General features: G+C 37.6%; 1 protein-coding gene across 1 annotated transcript in view; it reads left to right on the top strand.

Annotated features, from left to right (window-relative positions):
• SORCS3 (sortilin related VPS10 domain containing receptor 3) overlaps positions 1–13,676 on the top strand; it is a 550,689-nt gene that overhangs the window by 343,270 nt on the left and 193,743 nt on the right. The window contains exon 5 of the mRNA XM_075842847.1: positions 1,853–1,926. Within this exon, the coding sequence (XP_075698962.1) occupies positions 1,853–1,926 (74 nt within the window). The remainder of the gene's footprint in view (positions 1–1,852; positions 1,927–13,676) is intronic.

Genomic DNA, 13,676 nt, shown 5'->3' with positions numbered 1-13,676 from the left:
ACTATTTGGTAGTATTAGATATGTGCACAGTTTGGCAGCTTTCTTTATGTGTAATGTTTGGTGGTATTAGATATGTGCACAGTATGGCAATGTTCTTTATGTGTACTATTTGGCAGTATTAGATATGTGCACAGTATGGCAATGTTCTTTATGTGTACTATTTGGTAGTATTAGATATGTGCACAGTATGGCAATGTTCTTTATGTGTACTATTTGGTAGTATTAGATATGTGCACAGTATGGCAATGTTCTTTGTGTACTATTTGGTAGTATTAGATATGTGCACAGTATGGCAGTGTTCTTTATGTGTACTTTTTGGTAATGTTTAGATATGTGCACAGTTTGGCAGCTCTCTTTATGTGTAATGTTTGGTGGTATTAGATATGTGCACAGTATGGCAATGTCCTTTATGTGTTCTATTTAGTAGTATTAGATATGTGCACAGTATTGCAATGTTCTTTATGTGTACTATTTGGCAGTATCAGATATGAGCACAGTATGGCAGTGTTCTTTATGTGTACCATTTGGTAGTATTAGATATGTGCACAGTATGGCAGCTCTCTTATGTGTAATGTTTGGTGGTATTAGATATGTCATGTGTACAGTATGGCAATGTTCTTTATGTGTACTATTTGGCAGTATTAGATATGTGCACAGTATGGCAATGTTTTTTATGTGTACTATTTGGTAGTATTAGATATGTGCACAGTATGGCAGTGTTCTTTATGTGTACTTTTTGGTAATGTTTAGATATGTGCACAGTTTGGCAGCTCTCTTTATGTGTAATGTTTGGTGGTATTAGATATGTGCACAGTATGGCAATGTCCTTTATGTGTTCTATTTAGTAGTATTAGATATGTGCACAGTATGGTATTGTTATTTATGTGTACTATTTGGCAGTATCAGATATGTGCACAGTATGGCAATGTTCTTTATGTGTACCATTTGGTAGTATTAGATATGTGCACAGTATGGCAGCTCTCTTTATGTGTAATGTTTGGTGGTATTAGATATGTCATGTGTACAGTATGGCAATGTTCTTTATGTGTACTATTTGGAAGTATTAGATATGTGTACAGTTTGGCACTTCCCTATGTGTAATATTTGATGGTATTAGATATGTGTACAGTATGGCACTGTTCTATGTGTACCATTTTGTAGTATTACATATGTGTACAGTATGGTACTGTTCCTTATATGTATTGTTTGGTGATCTTAGATATGTGCACAGTATGGCAGTGCTTTTTATGTGCACTGTTTTCTGGTATTCGATGTGTACAGTATGGCAATGTTCTTTATGTGTACTGTTTGGTGGTACTAGATATGTGCACAGTATGGCAGCATATTTTATGTGCCCTGTTTTCTGGAATTTGATTTGTACAGTATGGCAGTGTTCTTTATCTGTACTGTTTGCTTGTATTAGATATGTGTACAGTATGACAGTATTATTTCTTCATTTTATAACAATGACTCTGTATATCATATGTATCGTAACTTTTGCATATTTGTGAATTGTATACACCCATACTGTAAACTCTGTTACAAATGGCTGATTGTAGTTGATGAGAACATAACAGAGCAATTGTCTCTTTGATTCATATTCTCTGTCATGGCATCTTTGTATTTTTAATATATATATATATATATGTGTTTTTGTATATATATATATATATATATATATATATATATATATATATATATATATATATATATATATGTGTGTGTGTGTAATATTTACAATCATGTGAAGCAAAAGTGAAGACCTACATCGACTATTTCCATCTGATGTTGTGACATTTCTCATGAGAAATTTCTAATATTGACTCTTATTTTCGTCTGTTTTCTCTTATAGTTATACAGTTCAATGGACTTTGGGAGAAGATGGCATCTAATGCATGAGAGGATAACCCCCAACAGATTCTACTGGTAAGTTAAACTTCATGTTTATTTTTCACAGTCATTTACAAAACGAAATTGCTTGGTTAGAAATTTTGCTAAAATATTCTGTGCTAAATACTGTTTTTATTATTCTGAATGTCACTCCCACCGTGCGTCAGAATCAAATGTGCTCCCAACACTGCCAAATTAGAATTTTTCCACTCTATAAATTATTCCTAAGCTAGGATACTAGAACACTAATGTCAGGATAACACAACCTGTAGGCGACAGTCCTTACATTGTGTGTGTGTATATATATATATATATATATATATATATATATATATATATATATATATATATATATACAGTGAAGGAAATAAGTATTTGATCCCTTGCTAATTTTGTAAGTTTGCCCACTGTCAAAGACATGAACAGTCTAGAATTTTTAGGCTAGGTTAATTTCACCAGTGAGCGATAGATTATATAAAAAAAAAAAAACAGAAAATCACATTGTCAAAATGATATATATTTATTTGCATTTTGCACAGAGAAATAAGTATTTGATCCTTTTGGCAAACAAGACTTAATACTTGGTGGTAAAACCATTGTTGGCAAGCACGGCAGTCAGACGTTTTTTGTAGTTGATGATGAGGTTTGCACACATGTTAGATGGAATTTTGGCCCACTCCTCTTTGCAGATCATCTGTAAATCATTAAGATTTTGAGGCTGTCGCTTGGCAACTCGGATCTTCAGCTCCCTCCATAAGTTTTCGATGGGATTAAGGTCTGGAGACTGGCTAGGTCACTCCATGACCTTAATGTGCTTCTTTTTGAGCCACTCCTTTGTTGCCTTGGCTGTATGTTGCGGGTCATTGTCGTGCTGGAAGACCCAGCCACGAGCCATTTTTAATGTCCTGGTGGAGGGAAGGAGGTTGTCACTCAGGATTTGACGGTACATGGCTCCATCCATTCTCCCATTGATGCGGTGAAGTAGTCCTGTGCCCTTAGCAGAGAAACACCCCCAAAACATAATGTTTCCACCTCCATGCTTGACAGTGGGGACGGTGTTCTTTGGGTCATAGGCAGCATTTCTCTTCCTCCAAACACGGCGAGTTGAGTTAATGCCAAAGAGCTCAATTTTAGTCTCATCTGACCACAGCACCTTCTCCCAATCACTCTCAGAATCATCCAGATGTTCATTTGCAAACTTCAGACGGGCATGTACATGTTCCTTCTTGAGCAGGGGGACCTTGCGGGCACTGCAGGATTTTAATCCATTATGGCGTAATGTGTTACCAATGGTTTTCTTGGTGACTGTGGTCCCAGCTGCCTCGAGATCATTAACAAGTTCCCCCTGTGTAGTTTTCGGCTAAGCTCTCACCTTCCTCAGGATCAAGGATACCCCACGAGGTGAGATTTTGCATGGAGCCCCAGATCGATGTCGATTGACAGTCATTTTGTATGTCTTCCATTTTCTTACTATTGCACCAACAGTTGTCTCCTTCTCACCCAGCGTCTTACTTATGGTTTTGTAGCCCATTCCAGCCTTGTGCAGGTCTATGATCTTGTTCCTGACATCCTTATCAAGCTCTTTGGTCTTGCCCATGTTGTAGAGGTTAGAGTCAGACTGATTCATTGAGTCTGTGGACAGGAGTCTTTTATACAGGTGACCATGTAAGAGCTGTCTATAATGCAGGCACCAAGTTGATTTGGAGCGTGTAACTGGTCTGGAGGAGGCTGAACTCTTAATGGTTGGTAGGGGATCAAATACTTATTTCTCTGTGCACAATGCAAATAAATATATATCATTTTGACAATGTGATTTTCTTTTTTTTTATATAATCTATCTCTCACAGGTAAAATTAACCTAGCCTAAAAATTCTAGACTGTTCATGACTTTGACAGTGGGCAAACTTACAAAATCAGCAAGGGATCAAATACTTATTTCCTTCACTGTATATATATATATATAACGTTTGTCACCTCTGGAGGAATGGAGAAGGTTACATTTACTTGAAGATGTTTCTGTTCCAGATGACTGTATGGGTTTTTCTGCTCTGTATAGGAGAAGGTCGGAGTCGTTGCTTTCTTTTCTTGTCTCTACCGTAATGTTATGGAAATCGGTGACACGTTAATCTTGTGATGGTGGAAATGATGATGAAATGTTCGAGGCTGTTCGACTGATTTGCTTTAAGTGATTATTTTTTGCTTTTATCAGCGTTATGTGAACGTTAGGGCGCCGTCGCTCCAGTCCTGGGGTGTCGAAATGTAAGACGTCTTAATGAAAGCTCCAGTATATTGAAGCCGTGCCCAGTATTAATGCTGTGTTAAGCAGCAATCAAACTCATTATGGACGTGTAAAAGTGTCTGGAGAATCGTCTCCTGCTCATCATAAGATGTGACGGCGGATTCATTTTCATAGTCATATACTCCACTCTTTACATTATGTGGCTTTCATTTAATTAATGTAATATTTAAGAGGTAATGTATTGAAAAGCTGGCCTAAGAGTGGATAAATGTGATTTATCATGGCTAATCATCTTTTTATTAAGTTCTCTTCTCCGCCTATACGTTTACACCACACTTATTGATGATTCTGCTGGGTATTTTACCTGTTCGAGCAGCATTTTGTTCTCCAGAGCTGCACTTCTCACTATAGCAGCAACCATTGTCAGCCATGTTGGAGGCTATGGAGATGTGTCTTAAAGGGGTTTTCCAAGTTATTTAAAAAAGTGGTCACGGTAGGAGGGATGCAGAAAAAAAATCCATTGCTCAATTCACCGATCTCTGTCATTCCGTTCCATCCCGCCGCTGTGTTTTGACAAAGCTGCAGCGATGACGTGCCCGTATACCCACATGATCGCTGCTGCCAAGCACTGGCCTCAGCGCTTCTGTGCCGTATACCCACTGAGACCAGTGATTGGCTGCAGCGATGACGTGCCCGTATACCCACATGATCGCTGCTGCCAAGCACTGGCCTTAGCGCTTCTGTGCCGTATACCCACTGAGACCAGTTATTGGCTGCAGCGATCACATGGGTATACGGACACCTCATCGCTGCAGCTATTTCAGAACGGAATGACGGGGATCCGTGAGTTGAGCAATGGATATATATATATATATATTTATTTTTTTTGCATCCCTTCTACATTGGAAAAAAAATTTAAGGTCACCCACCAGCCTACAGGTATACACAGGCAATCCATTGCTCTATGCTCCCTCATGTGCGTTACTTTGTCAGGCCTCGGTGACTTCTGTGCCTACTTGGAGGCGCAGCTCACTTATATATTCAGAATCACTACACTGATCCACTTAAAACCCGCGGCATAAATGCATCAAAACAACAATGTACTTTGGAGAGCAATGGACCCCGGGTGGCTGCCCAAAACGTCCCTATTATGATCCGCCATTGTATATAGATATGTTTCTCCTTCAGCCCTGGAATTGCAGTGGATGATGTTTTATCTTCGTATCTGTATATGTGTGAGTAAATACAGTAGATTCTCTTTTATATAAGACTCATATTTTATCCTGGCGGTCTTTAGTTAGAAGATATGAGCAAATCTACAGGTTATTTATGGCTAAAAAATTGGAGTGCGCGTCCATGAATTATTTTCCTCCATTGTTTTACAATAATGCAGTAACCTTTTCCTCCATCCTGTTTAAACCTCTGCCCCCTGCTTCGAGTGCTCCGCTAGATTTAACCTCTATTTAATGTGCATTATCTTAATTGCAGCAAGCTATCATTTACCTAATAGAAGTGGACAGGAGGCGGCCTTACTTGTAAAACCTTTACATACGTAGCTACTATAGAGGGCTTATGAAATGATACAGATGTAGCCATCCTTATCTTGACTCTGGTTACTTGCTGCAGCGTGATATCACACAACAAAAGCCATTGAAAAGTCATTGAAAAATTTTAGTTAATGGTTTTTTTGCTACTGTGAATTGAATGCCTTAAAAGTCAAGATAAAGGTGGCTACATCTGTATATGGTGCTACTAGGCCCCAGCAATGAATCATATTCTGGGGTTCATGATCTGAAATTATAAAAGACATAAGCTAACAATAAGTATAGGATCAGTGGTTATACGTAGCTCACGTCTGCAACATTGTAGCTGAATTACAATTAAGGCCTGATTCACACAAACGTGTTAAACCTCCGTGGGACGGCCGTTGAAACAGCGGCCGTCCCACGGACCTATGTAATTCAATGTGGCCGTTCACACAGCCGCTGTTTCAACGGACCGTGTGAAGGGTCCGTGGGAAAATAGGACATGTCCGTTCTTTTCACACATCACGCATCCCTCCATAGACTCAACTATGGGGAAGTGTGACATCGCGTCCCTCAGCGCTGGGCACGGATGCACCTCGGACGTTCAAAACGGCAGTTTTTCATGTCCGAGATGCCCAGCGCTTGTGTGAATCAAGCCTAAGTGTAAGGGTATGTTCAGACGTGGCGTATTTCTGCAGACACTGTCCGCATCAATGCCGCACATAATCCGCGTTGCATATTCCGTTGCGCCTTTGCCTAAAATGTGCAGTAAATTGCTGCGGATTAGTCGTTGCGGATTCAGGTGAAGAGGGCTTCCTGGTGTCATTTAAAACATTCCATCTCATGCTGGCTATAGACCTCGAAATACATAGGTCCAGCCAGAATGATGAAATATCCTTGTCGCGAAAGCAATCCGCAACGCAGAACACATAACATCTGCGGATTTCATTGTGTAATTTTGCAACTCCATTGAAGTCAATGGAGAAACTCTGCCACAAGTCTGCAACAGCCAGTATATGCTGCGGACGCCAAATTCTGCACCGCAGCCTATGGTCCGCAGCGAAGTTTTCCGCAACGTCTGCACGAAGATAATTAAAAAGGTGTGGAAACCAATGGACAAACTGTCTGCTGCGGATTTCCACTACGGACTGACCACACCGGAATTCCACAGCAATTCCGCCACGTCTGGACGAGCCCTAAGTAATGGAGCTCAAAGAAATGTTCTGCAAAATAAACTAGAAATTAGGAAGATATAGAGCGTAAAATATACAGATATTACAAAATAGGAGGCCAATATCAAACATGTCCAAATGTGGATCCCTGGCAGGAAAAAACTCCTTATATGCAACTTTTATAGTAGTTATATTCTTGTATATAGGGGGCAGTATTATAGTAGGTATATTCTTGTATATAGGGGGCAGTATTATAGTAGTTATATTCTTGTATATAGGAGGCAGTATTATAGTAGATATATTCTTTTATATAGGGGGCAGTATTATAGTAGTTATATTCTTGTATATAGGAGCAGTATTATAGTAGTTATATTCTTGTATATAGGGGGCAGTATTATAGTAGTTATATTCTTGTATATAGAGGGGCAGTATTATAGTAGTTATATTCTTGTATATAGGGGGCAGTATTATAGTAGTTATATTCTTGTATATAGGGGGCAGTATTATAGTAGTTATATTCTTGTATATAGGAGCAGTATTATAGTAGTTATATTCTTGTATATAGGGGGCAGTATTATAGTAGTTATATTCTGGTATATAGAGGGGCAGTATTATAGTAGTTATATTCTTGTATATAGGGGGCAGTATTATAGTAGTTATATTCTTGTATATAGGAGCAGTATTCTAGTAGTTATATTCTTGTATATAGGAGCAGTATTATAGTAGTTATATTCTTTTATACAGAGGGCAGTATTATAGTAGTTATATTCTTGTATATAGGGGGCAGTATTATAGTAGTTATATTCTTGTATATAGGAGCAGTATTATAGTAGTTATATTCTTGTATATAGGGGGCAGTATTATAGTAGTTATATTCTGGTATATAGAGGGGCAGTATTATAGTAGTTATATTCTTGTATATAGGGGGCAGTATTATAGTAGTTATATTCTTGTATATAGGAGCAGTATTCTAGTAGTTATATTCTTGTATATAGGAGCAGTATTATAGTAGTTATATTCTTTTATACAGAGGGCAGTATTATAGTAGTTATATTCTTGTATATAGGAGCAGTATTCTAGTAGTTATATTCTTGTATATAAGAACAGTATTATAGTAGTTATATTCTTGTATATAGAGGCAGTATTATAGTAGTTATATTCTTGTATATAGGAGCAGTATTATAGTAGTTATATTCTTGTATATAGGGGCAGTATTATAGTAGTTATATTCTTGTATATATTGGTTAGTATTATAGTAGTTATATTCTTGTATATAGGGGACAGTATTATAGTAGTTATATTCTTATATATACGGGCAGTATTATAGTAGTTATATTCTTGTATATAGGAGCAGTATTATAGTAGTTATATTCTTGTATATAGGGGTAGTATTATAGTAGTTATATTCTTGTGTATAGGGGGAAGTATTATAGTAGTTATATTCTTGTATATAGGGGGCAGTAGTATAGTAGTTATATTCTTGTATATAGGGGCGGTATTATAGTAGTTATATTCTTGTATATAGGGGCAGTATTATAGTAGTTATATTCTTGTATATATTGGTTAGTATTATAGTAGTTATATTCTTGTACATAGGGGGCAGTATTATAGTAGTTATATTCTTGTATATAGGAGCAGTATTATAGTAGTTATATTCTTGTATATAGGGGGCAGTAGTATAGTAGTTATATTCTTGTATATAGGGGCAGTATTATAGTAGTTATATTCTTGTACATAGGGGGCAGTATTATAGTAGTTATATTCTTGTATATAGGAGCAGTATTATAGTAGTTATATTCTTGTATATAGGGGGTAGTATTATAGTAGTTATATTCTTGTATATAGGGGGCAGTAGTATAGTAGTTATATTCTTGTATATAGGGGCAGTATTATAGTAGTTATATTCTTGTTTATAGGGGCAGTATTATAGTAGTTATATTCTTGTATATAGGGACAGTATTATAGTAGTTATATTCTTGTATATAGGGGGCAGTATTATAGTAGTTATATTCTTGAATATAGGGGGCAGTATTATAGTAGTTATATTCTTGTATATAGGGGGCAGTATTATAGTAGTTATATTCTTGTATATAGGGGGCAGTATTATAGTAGTTATATTCTTGTATATAGGGGGCAGTATTATAGTAGTTATATTCTTGTATATAGGAGCAGTATTATAGTAGTTATATTCTTGTATATAGGGGGCAGTATTATAGTAGTTATATTCTGGTATATAGCGGGGCAGTATTATAGTAGTTATATTCTTGTATATAGGGGGCAGTATTATAGTAGTTATATTCTTGTATATAGGAGCAGTATTCTAGTAGTTATATTCTTGTATATAGGAGCAGTATTAGGGCGGGTTCACACATGGCGGAATTTCACTTAAATTCCGCTGCGGACACTCCGCAGCGTTAATCCGCAGCGGAGCCGTTTCTCCATTGACTTTCACTTTAATTTAGCAGTGTTCGTTTACACGATGCGTACAATTCCGCTGCGGAGCATAGGCTGCGGAGCGGAATTTGGTGTCCGCAGCATGCTCTGTCTGTTGCGGAGCAGTGGCGGACTGGTTGCGGACTCATGGCGGAATTTCTCCATTGACTTCAATGGAGAGTCAAAATTCCGCAATGAAGTCCGCAGATCTTATGTGTGCTGCGGAGCGTATTGTTTTTACTACCATGACATTTCTTCATTCTGGCTGGACCTATGTATTTCTAGGTCTACAGCCAGACTGAGGAAGTCAATGGGGCTCCCGTAATGACGGGAGCGTTGCTAGGAGACGTCTGTAAATAGTCACTGTCCAGGGTGCTGAAAGAGTTACGCGATCGGCAGTAACTGTTTCTGCACCCGGGACAGTGACTACCGATCTCAATATACATGTATCTGTAAAAAAAAATATAAATTCATACTTACCGAGAACTCCCTGCGTCTGTCTCCAGTCCGGCCTCCCAGGATGACGTTTCAGTGTAAGTGACGGCTGCAGCCAATCACAGGCCAAGCACAGGCTGCAGCGGTCACATGGACTGGAGCGTCATCCAGGGAGGTCGGGCCGGATGCCGAAAGAGGGACGCGTCACCAAGACAACGGGCGGTAAGTATGAATTTCTTTGACTTTCACTAGGGAAAGTGCTGTCCCTTCTCTCTATCCTGCACTGAATAGGGAGAAGAGAAGCACTTTTCCTGCAGTCCGCAGCGGCCAGTCCGCATCAATTTTCTGCACATTTTGTGCAGATCCGCTGCAGAATCTGCAACGCAGATTCTGTGCGGCATTGATGCGGACAGTTGCGGAGGAATTCCGCCATGTGTGGTCATGCCCTAATAGTAGTTATATTCTTTTATACAGAGGGCAGTATTCTAGTAGTTATATTCTTGTATATAAGAACAGTAATATAGTAGTTATATTCTTGTATATAGAGGCAGTATTATAGTAGTTATATTCTTGTATATAGGAGCAGTATTATAGTAGTTATATTCTTGTATATAGGGGCAGTATTATAGTAGTTATATTCTTGTATATATTGGTTAGTATTATAGTAGTTATATTCTTGTATATAGGGGACAGTATTATAGTAGTTATATTCTTATATATAGGGGCAGTATTATAGTAGTTATATTCTTGTATATAGGAGCAGTATTATAGTAGTTATATTCTTGTATATAGGGGGTAGTATTATAGTAGTTATATTCTTGTGTATAGGGGGAAGTATTATAGTAGTTATATTCTTGTATATAGGGGGCAGTAGTATAGTAGTTATATTCTTGTATATAGGGGCGGTATTATAGTAGTTATATTCTTGTATATAGGGGCAGTATTATAGTAGTTATATTCTTGTATATATTGGTTAGTATTATAGTAGTTATATTCTTGTACATAGGGGGCAGTATTATAGTAGTTATATTCTTGTATATAGGAGCAGTATTATAGTAGTTATATTCTTGTATATAGGGGGCAGTAGTATAGTAGTTATATTCTTGTATATAGGGGCAGTATTATAGTAGTTATATTCTTGTACATAGGGGGCAGTATTATAGTAGTTATATTCTTGTATATAGGAGCAGTATTATAGTAGTTATATTCTTGTATATAGGGGGTAGTATTATAGTAGTTATATTCTTGTATATAGGGGGCAGTAGTATAGTAGTTATATTCTTGTATATAGGGGCAGTATTATAGTAGTTATATTCTTGTTTATAGGGGCAGTATTATAGTAGTTATATTCTTGTATATAGGGACAGTATTATAGTAGTTATATTCTTGTATATAGGGGGCAGTATTATAGTAGTTATATTCTTGAATATAGGGGGCAGTATTATAGTAGTTATATTCTTGTATATAGGGGGCAGTATTATAGTAGTTATATTCTTGTATATAGGAGCAGTATTATAGTAGTTATATTCTTGTATATAGGGGGCAGTATTATAGTAGTTATATTCTTGTTAATAGGAGCAGTATTATAGTAGTTATATTCTTGTATATAGGAGCAGTATTATAGTAGTTATATTCTTTTATATAGGGGGCTGTATTATAGCAGTTATATTCTTGTATATAGGAGCAGTATTATAGTAGTTATATTCTTGTATATAGGGGCAGTATTATAGTAGTTATATTCTTGTACATAGGGGGCAGTATTGTAGCATTTATATTTTCCGTATATACCCTGCATACATTTGAAGGAGTTTATTTTCAGTAGTGACCGGCTTTCCTCTTAAATTGTCCATCTGCTGTAAGGCCATATACGCAGCTTTACATCTGCTGATTTTCCATGGTTCTATTCCAGACCTCACATTACCAGTGATTTACGTTGCCATATTTTTTTCATGACATTTCTCCTTTATTAAGATTTAGTACAAACACAAATTACATGCGCACATTACAATGTATCGTCGCTTCTGAATTCATCCCATAAAAATGAGACAGCGTCCACCTGTTGTGCCATAAAATGCTCTCCGATAAATGATACGCGGCACAGGCCGAGCTTCCAGCTCTTTATATTTATTCATGATGATTGGGAGCAAGTGTTAAAATATGCAATTTACACCACTTCCAGGAGTCCAGGATTACAATATTTCTGGCAGTTTCTTGCCACCTCCTTGCCAGGCAACAAAAGCCAAAATAAGTTATGCTGCGGCTTGGAGTAATGATTACAGATCGTGGCGCTCACCGGTCCAGACAGGAAAAATTGGAATTTGAGGGACAGTCAGCCAAATCCTAACTACAGGACTGGCAGCGCTAAATGTAACTGACTGTAATGCTACTTGTCACATTGTATCGGATATTGCAGGCCATTCAGTTGGGATTTCTCTAATCTTGAGGGTTAGTGAGAAGAAAGTACGAGATAAATCGGTATTCAGATGAAGCAGAGCTCAGTAGCTCAGAGTTCAGTGTAGTAGATTGAGTTAGTGCAGAGTAGAAACCGTTAATAACAAATCTATTATTTATGTTAACAGTTAACGTCATAAAAAAAATGAAAAAATAAATAAATAGAGGAATTGCTTTTTCTTATGCATTTCGCCATCGCCAAATTTGCCAGAAAGTACAGCTCTCGACTGTTTCCGTCAGTCCCATAGATTTTTTTTTTAAGTCGTGAGGACAGAGGATGAGTAGGCTTGTCCTAAGCGGCACGTAGTTGCTGTGTAACAACAATGATACTCGTCCTGTTGATTGTGCGGGTACAGGAAATTTTGCCGGGCATCCAGTAGTAACGCACAGCCGTAGCCCGGCTCTAATGTCGGAGGTGAGAGGAACCTCGTCAGTTCATGCCATTTAAAGGTAGAGACTGAGCAGGGAACCCCTTTGATTGCCCCACGGGGAACCAATGTGACTTGATCAGGGCACATTCCTAGTATAGGCAGACAGCCCATGCTCTATTAGGGCACGTTCAGACGTGGCAGAGTTTTCCGCGGCAAATGTTGGTGCAGATTCGGGGCAATTATGCAACGAATCTGCACAAACATTTGCATATTTGACGGGTAATTCAGACGTTGCAGAAAAGACAGCGGACTTGCCACAGATTTCAGTTTTTGCATTGCAAAGGCCGAAATACGCAGTGAAATTCCGCTTTTTCTCCGCAACAGACAGTGCATGCTGCGGAGGGAAAATTCTGCACCGCAGCCTATGGTCCGCAGCGGAGTTTTCCGCAACGTCTGAACTAACTTGCCAAAAAATGGATAGAAACAACTGTAAAAAACGGCCGCTGGAGAATTCCACTGCAATTCCACCACGTGTGAACTTGCCCTTATAGGACTCCAGGGCTGGCTGACCATATTTCCTGTTGTTAGGGCATTCCTAAGTATGGCCTAACAGCTGCCTGTATAAATATATGGCAGTGCATTAAAGTTAAAAAAAAAAAAAAAAACCTGTGATGATAAAATAAATTTGAATAATAAAAGTAATGTTAAAAAAAAATTTGATGAGAAACAAAAACACATACACCCATTTCTTTTACAATAAATAAATTTGATTAAATGTCTCAAAATATTTCATCATTTACACATATTTGGTATCATCACGACATAGCAACCTGTACAGTAAATGTAAAGCAAAATTTAGGAATATCAGTGTATGACATAAAAAAAATGATGCAGCTGAATTTTTTTTTTTTCATTTATGCGCATTAAACGCTCTTGTATGTACAGATGTAGCCATCTTTATCTTGACTTTTAACGCATTAAATACACAACGGCAAGAAACTTTTTCTTGACTTTTTCAATGACTTTTGTTGTGTGATATCACGCTGCAGCAAGTTATCAGAGTCAAGATAAAGAAGGCTACATCACTATACAAAAAAAAATGGCACCTATATAAAGTACGGTACAACATATCCAGCAAAAGCCTCATATACAGATGTTT

This window comes from Rhinoderma darwinii, chromosome 11 (genome assembly GCF_050947455.1).
Source record: "Rhinoderma darwinii isolate aRhiDar2 chromosome 11, aRhiDar2.hap1, whole genome shotgun sequence".
NCBI classification, from domain to species: domain Eukaryota; kingdom Metazoa; phylum Chordata; class Amphibia; order Anura; family Rhinodermatidae; genus Rhinoderma; species Rhinoderma darwinii.
This window is presented reverse-complemented; position numbering and strand designations above follow the sequence as displayed.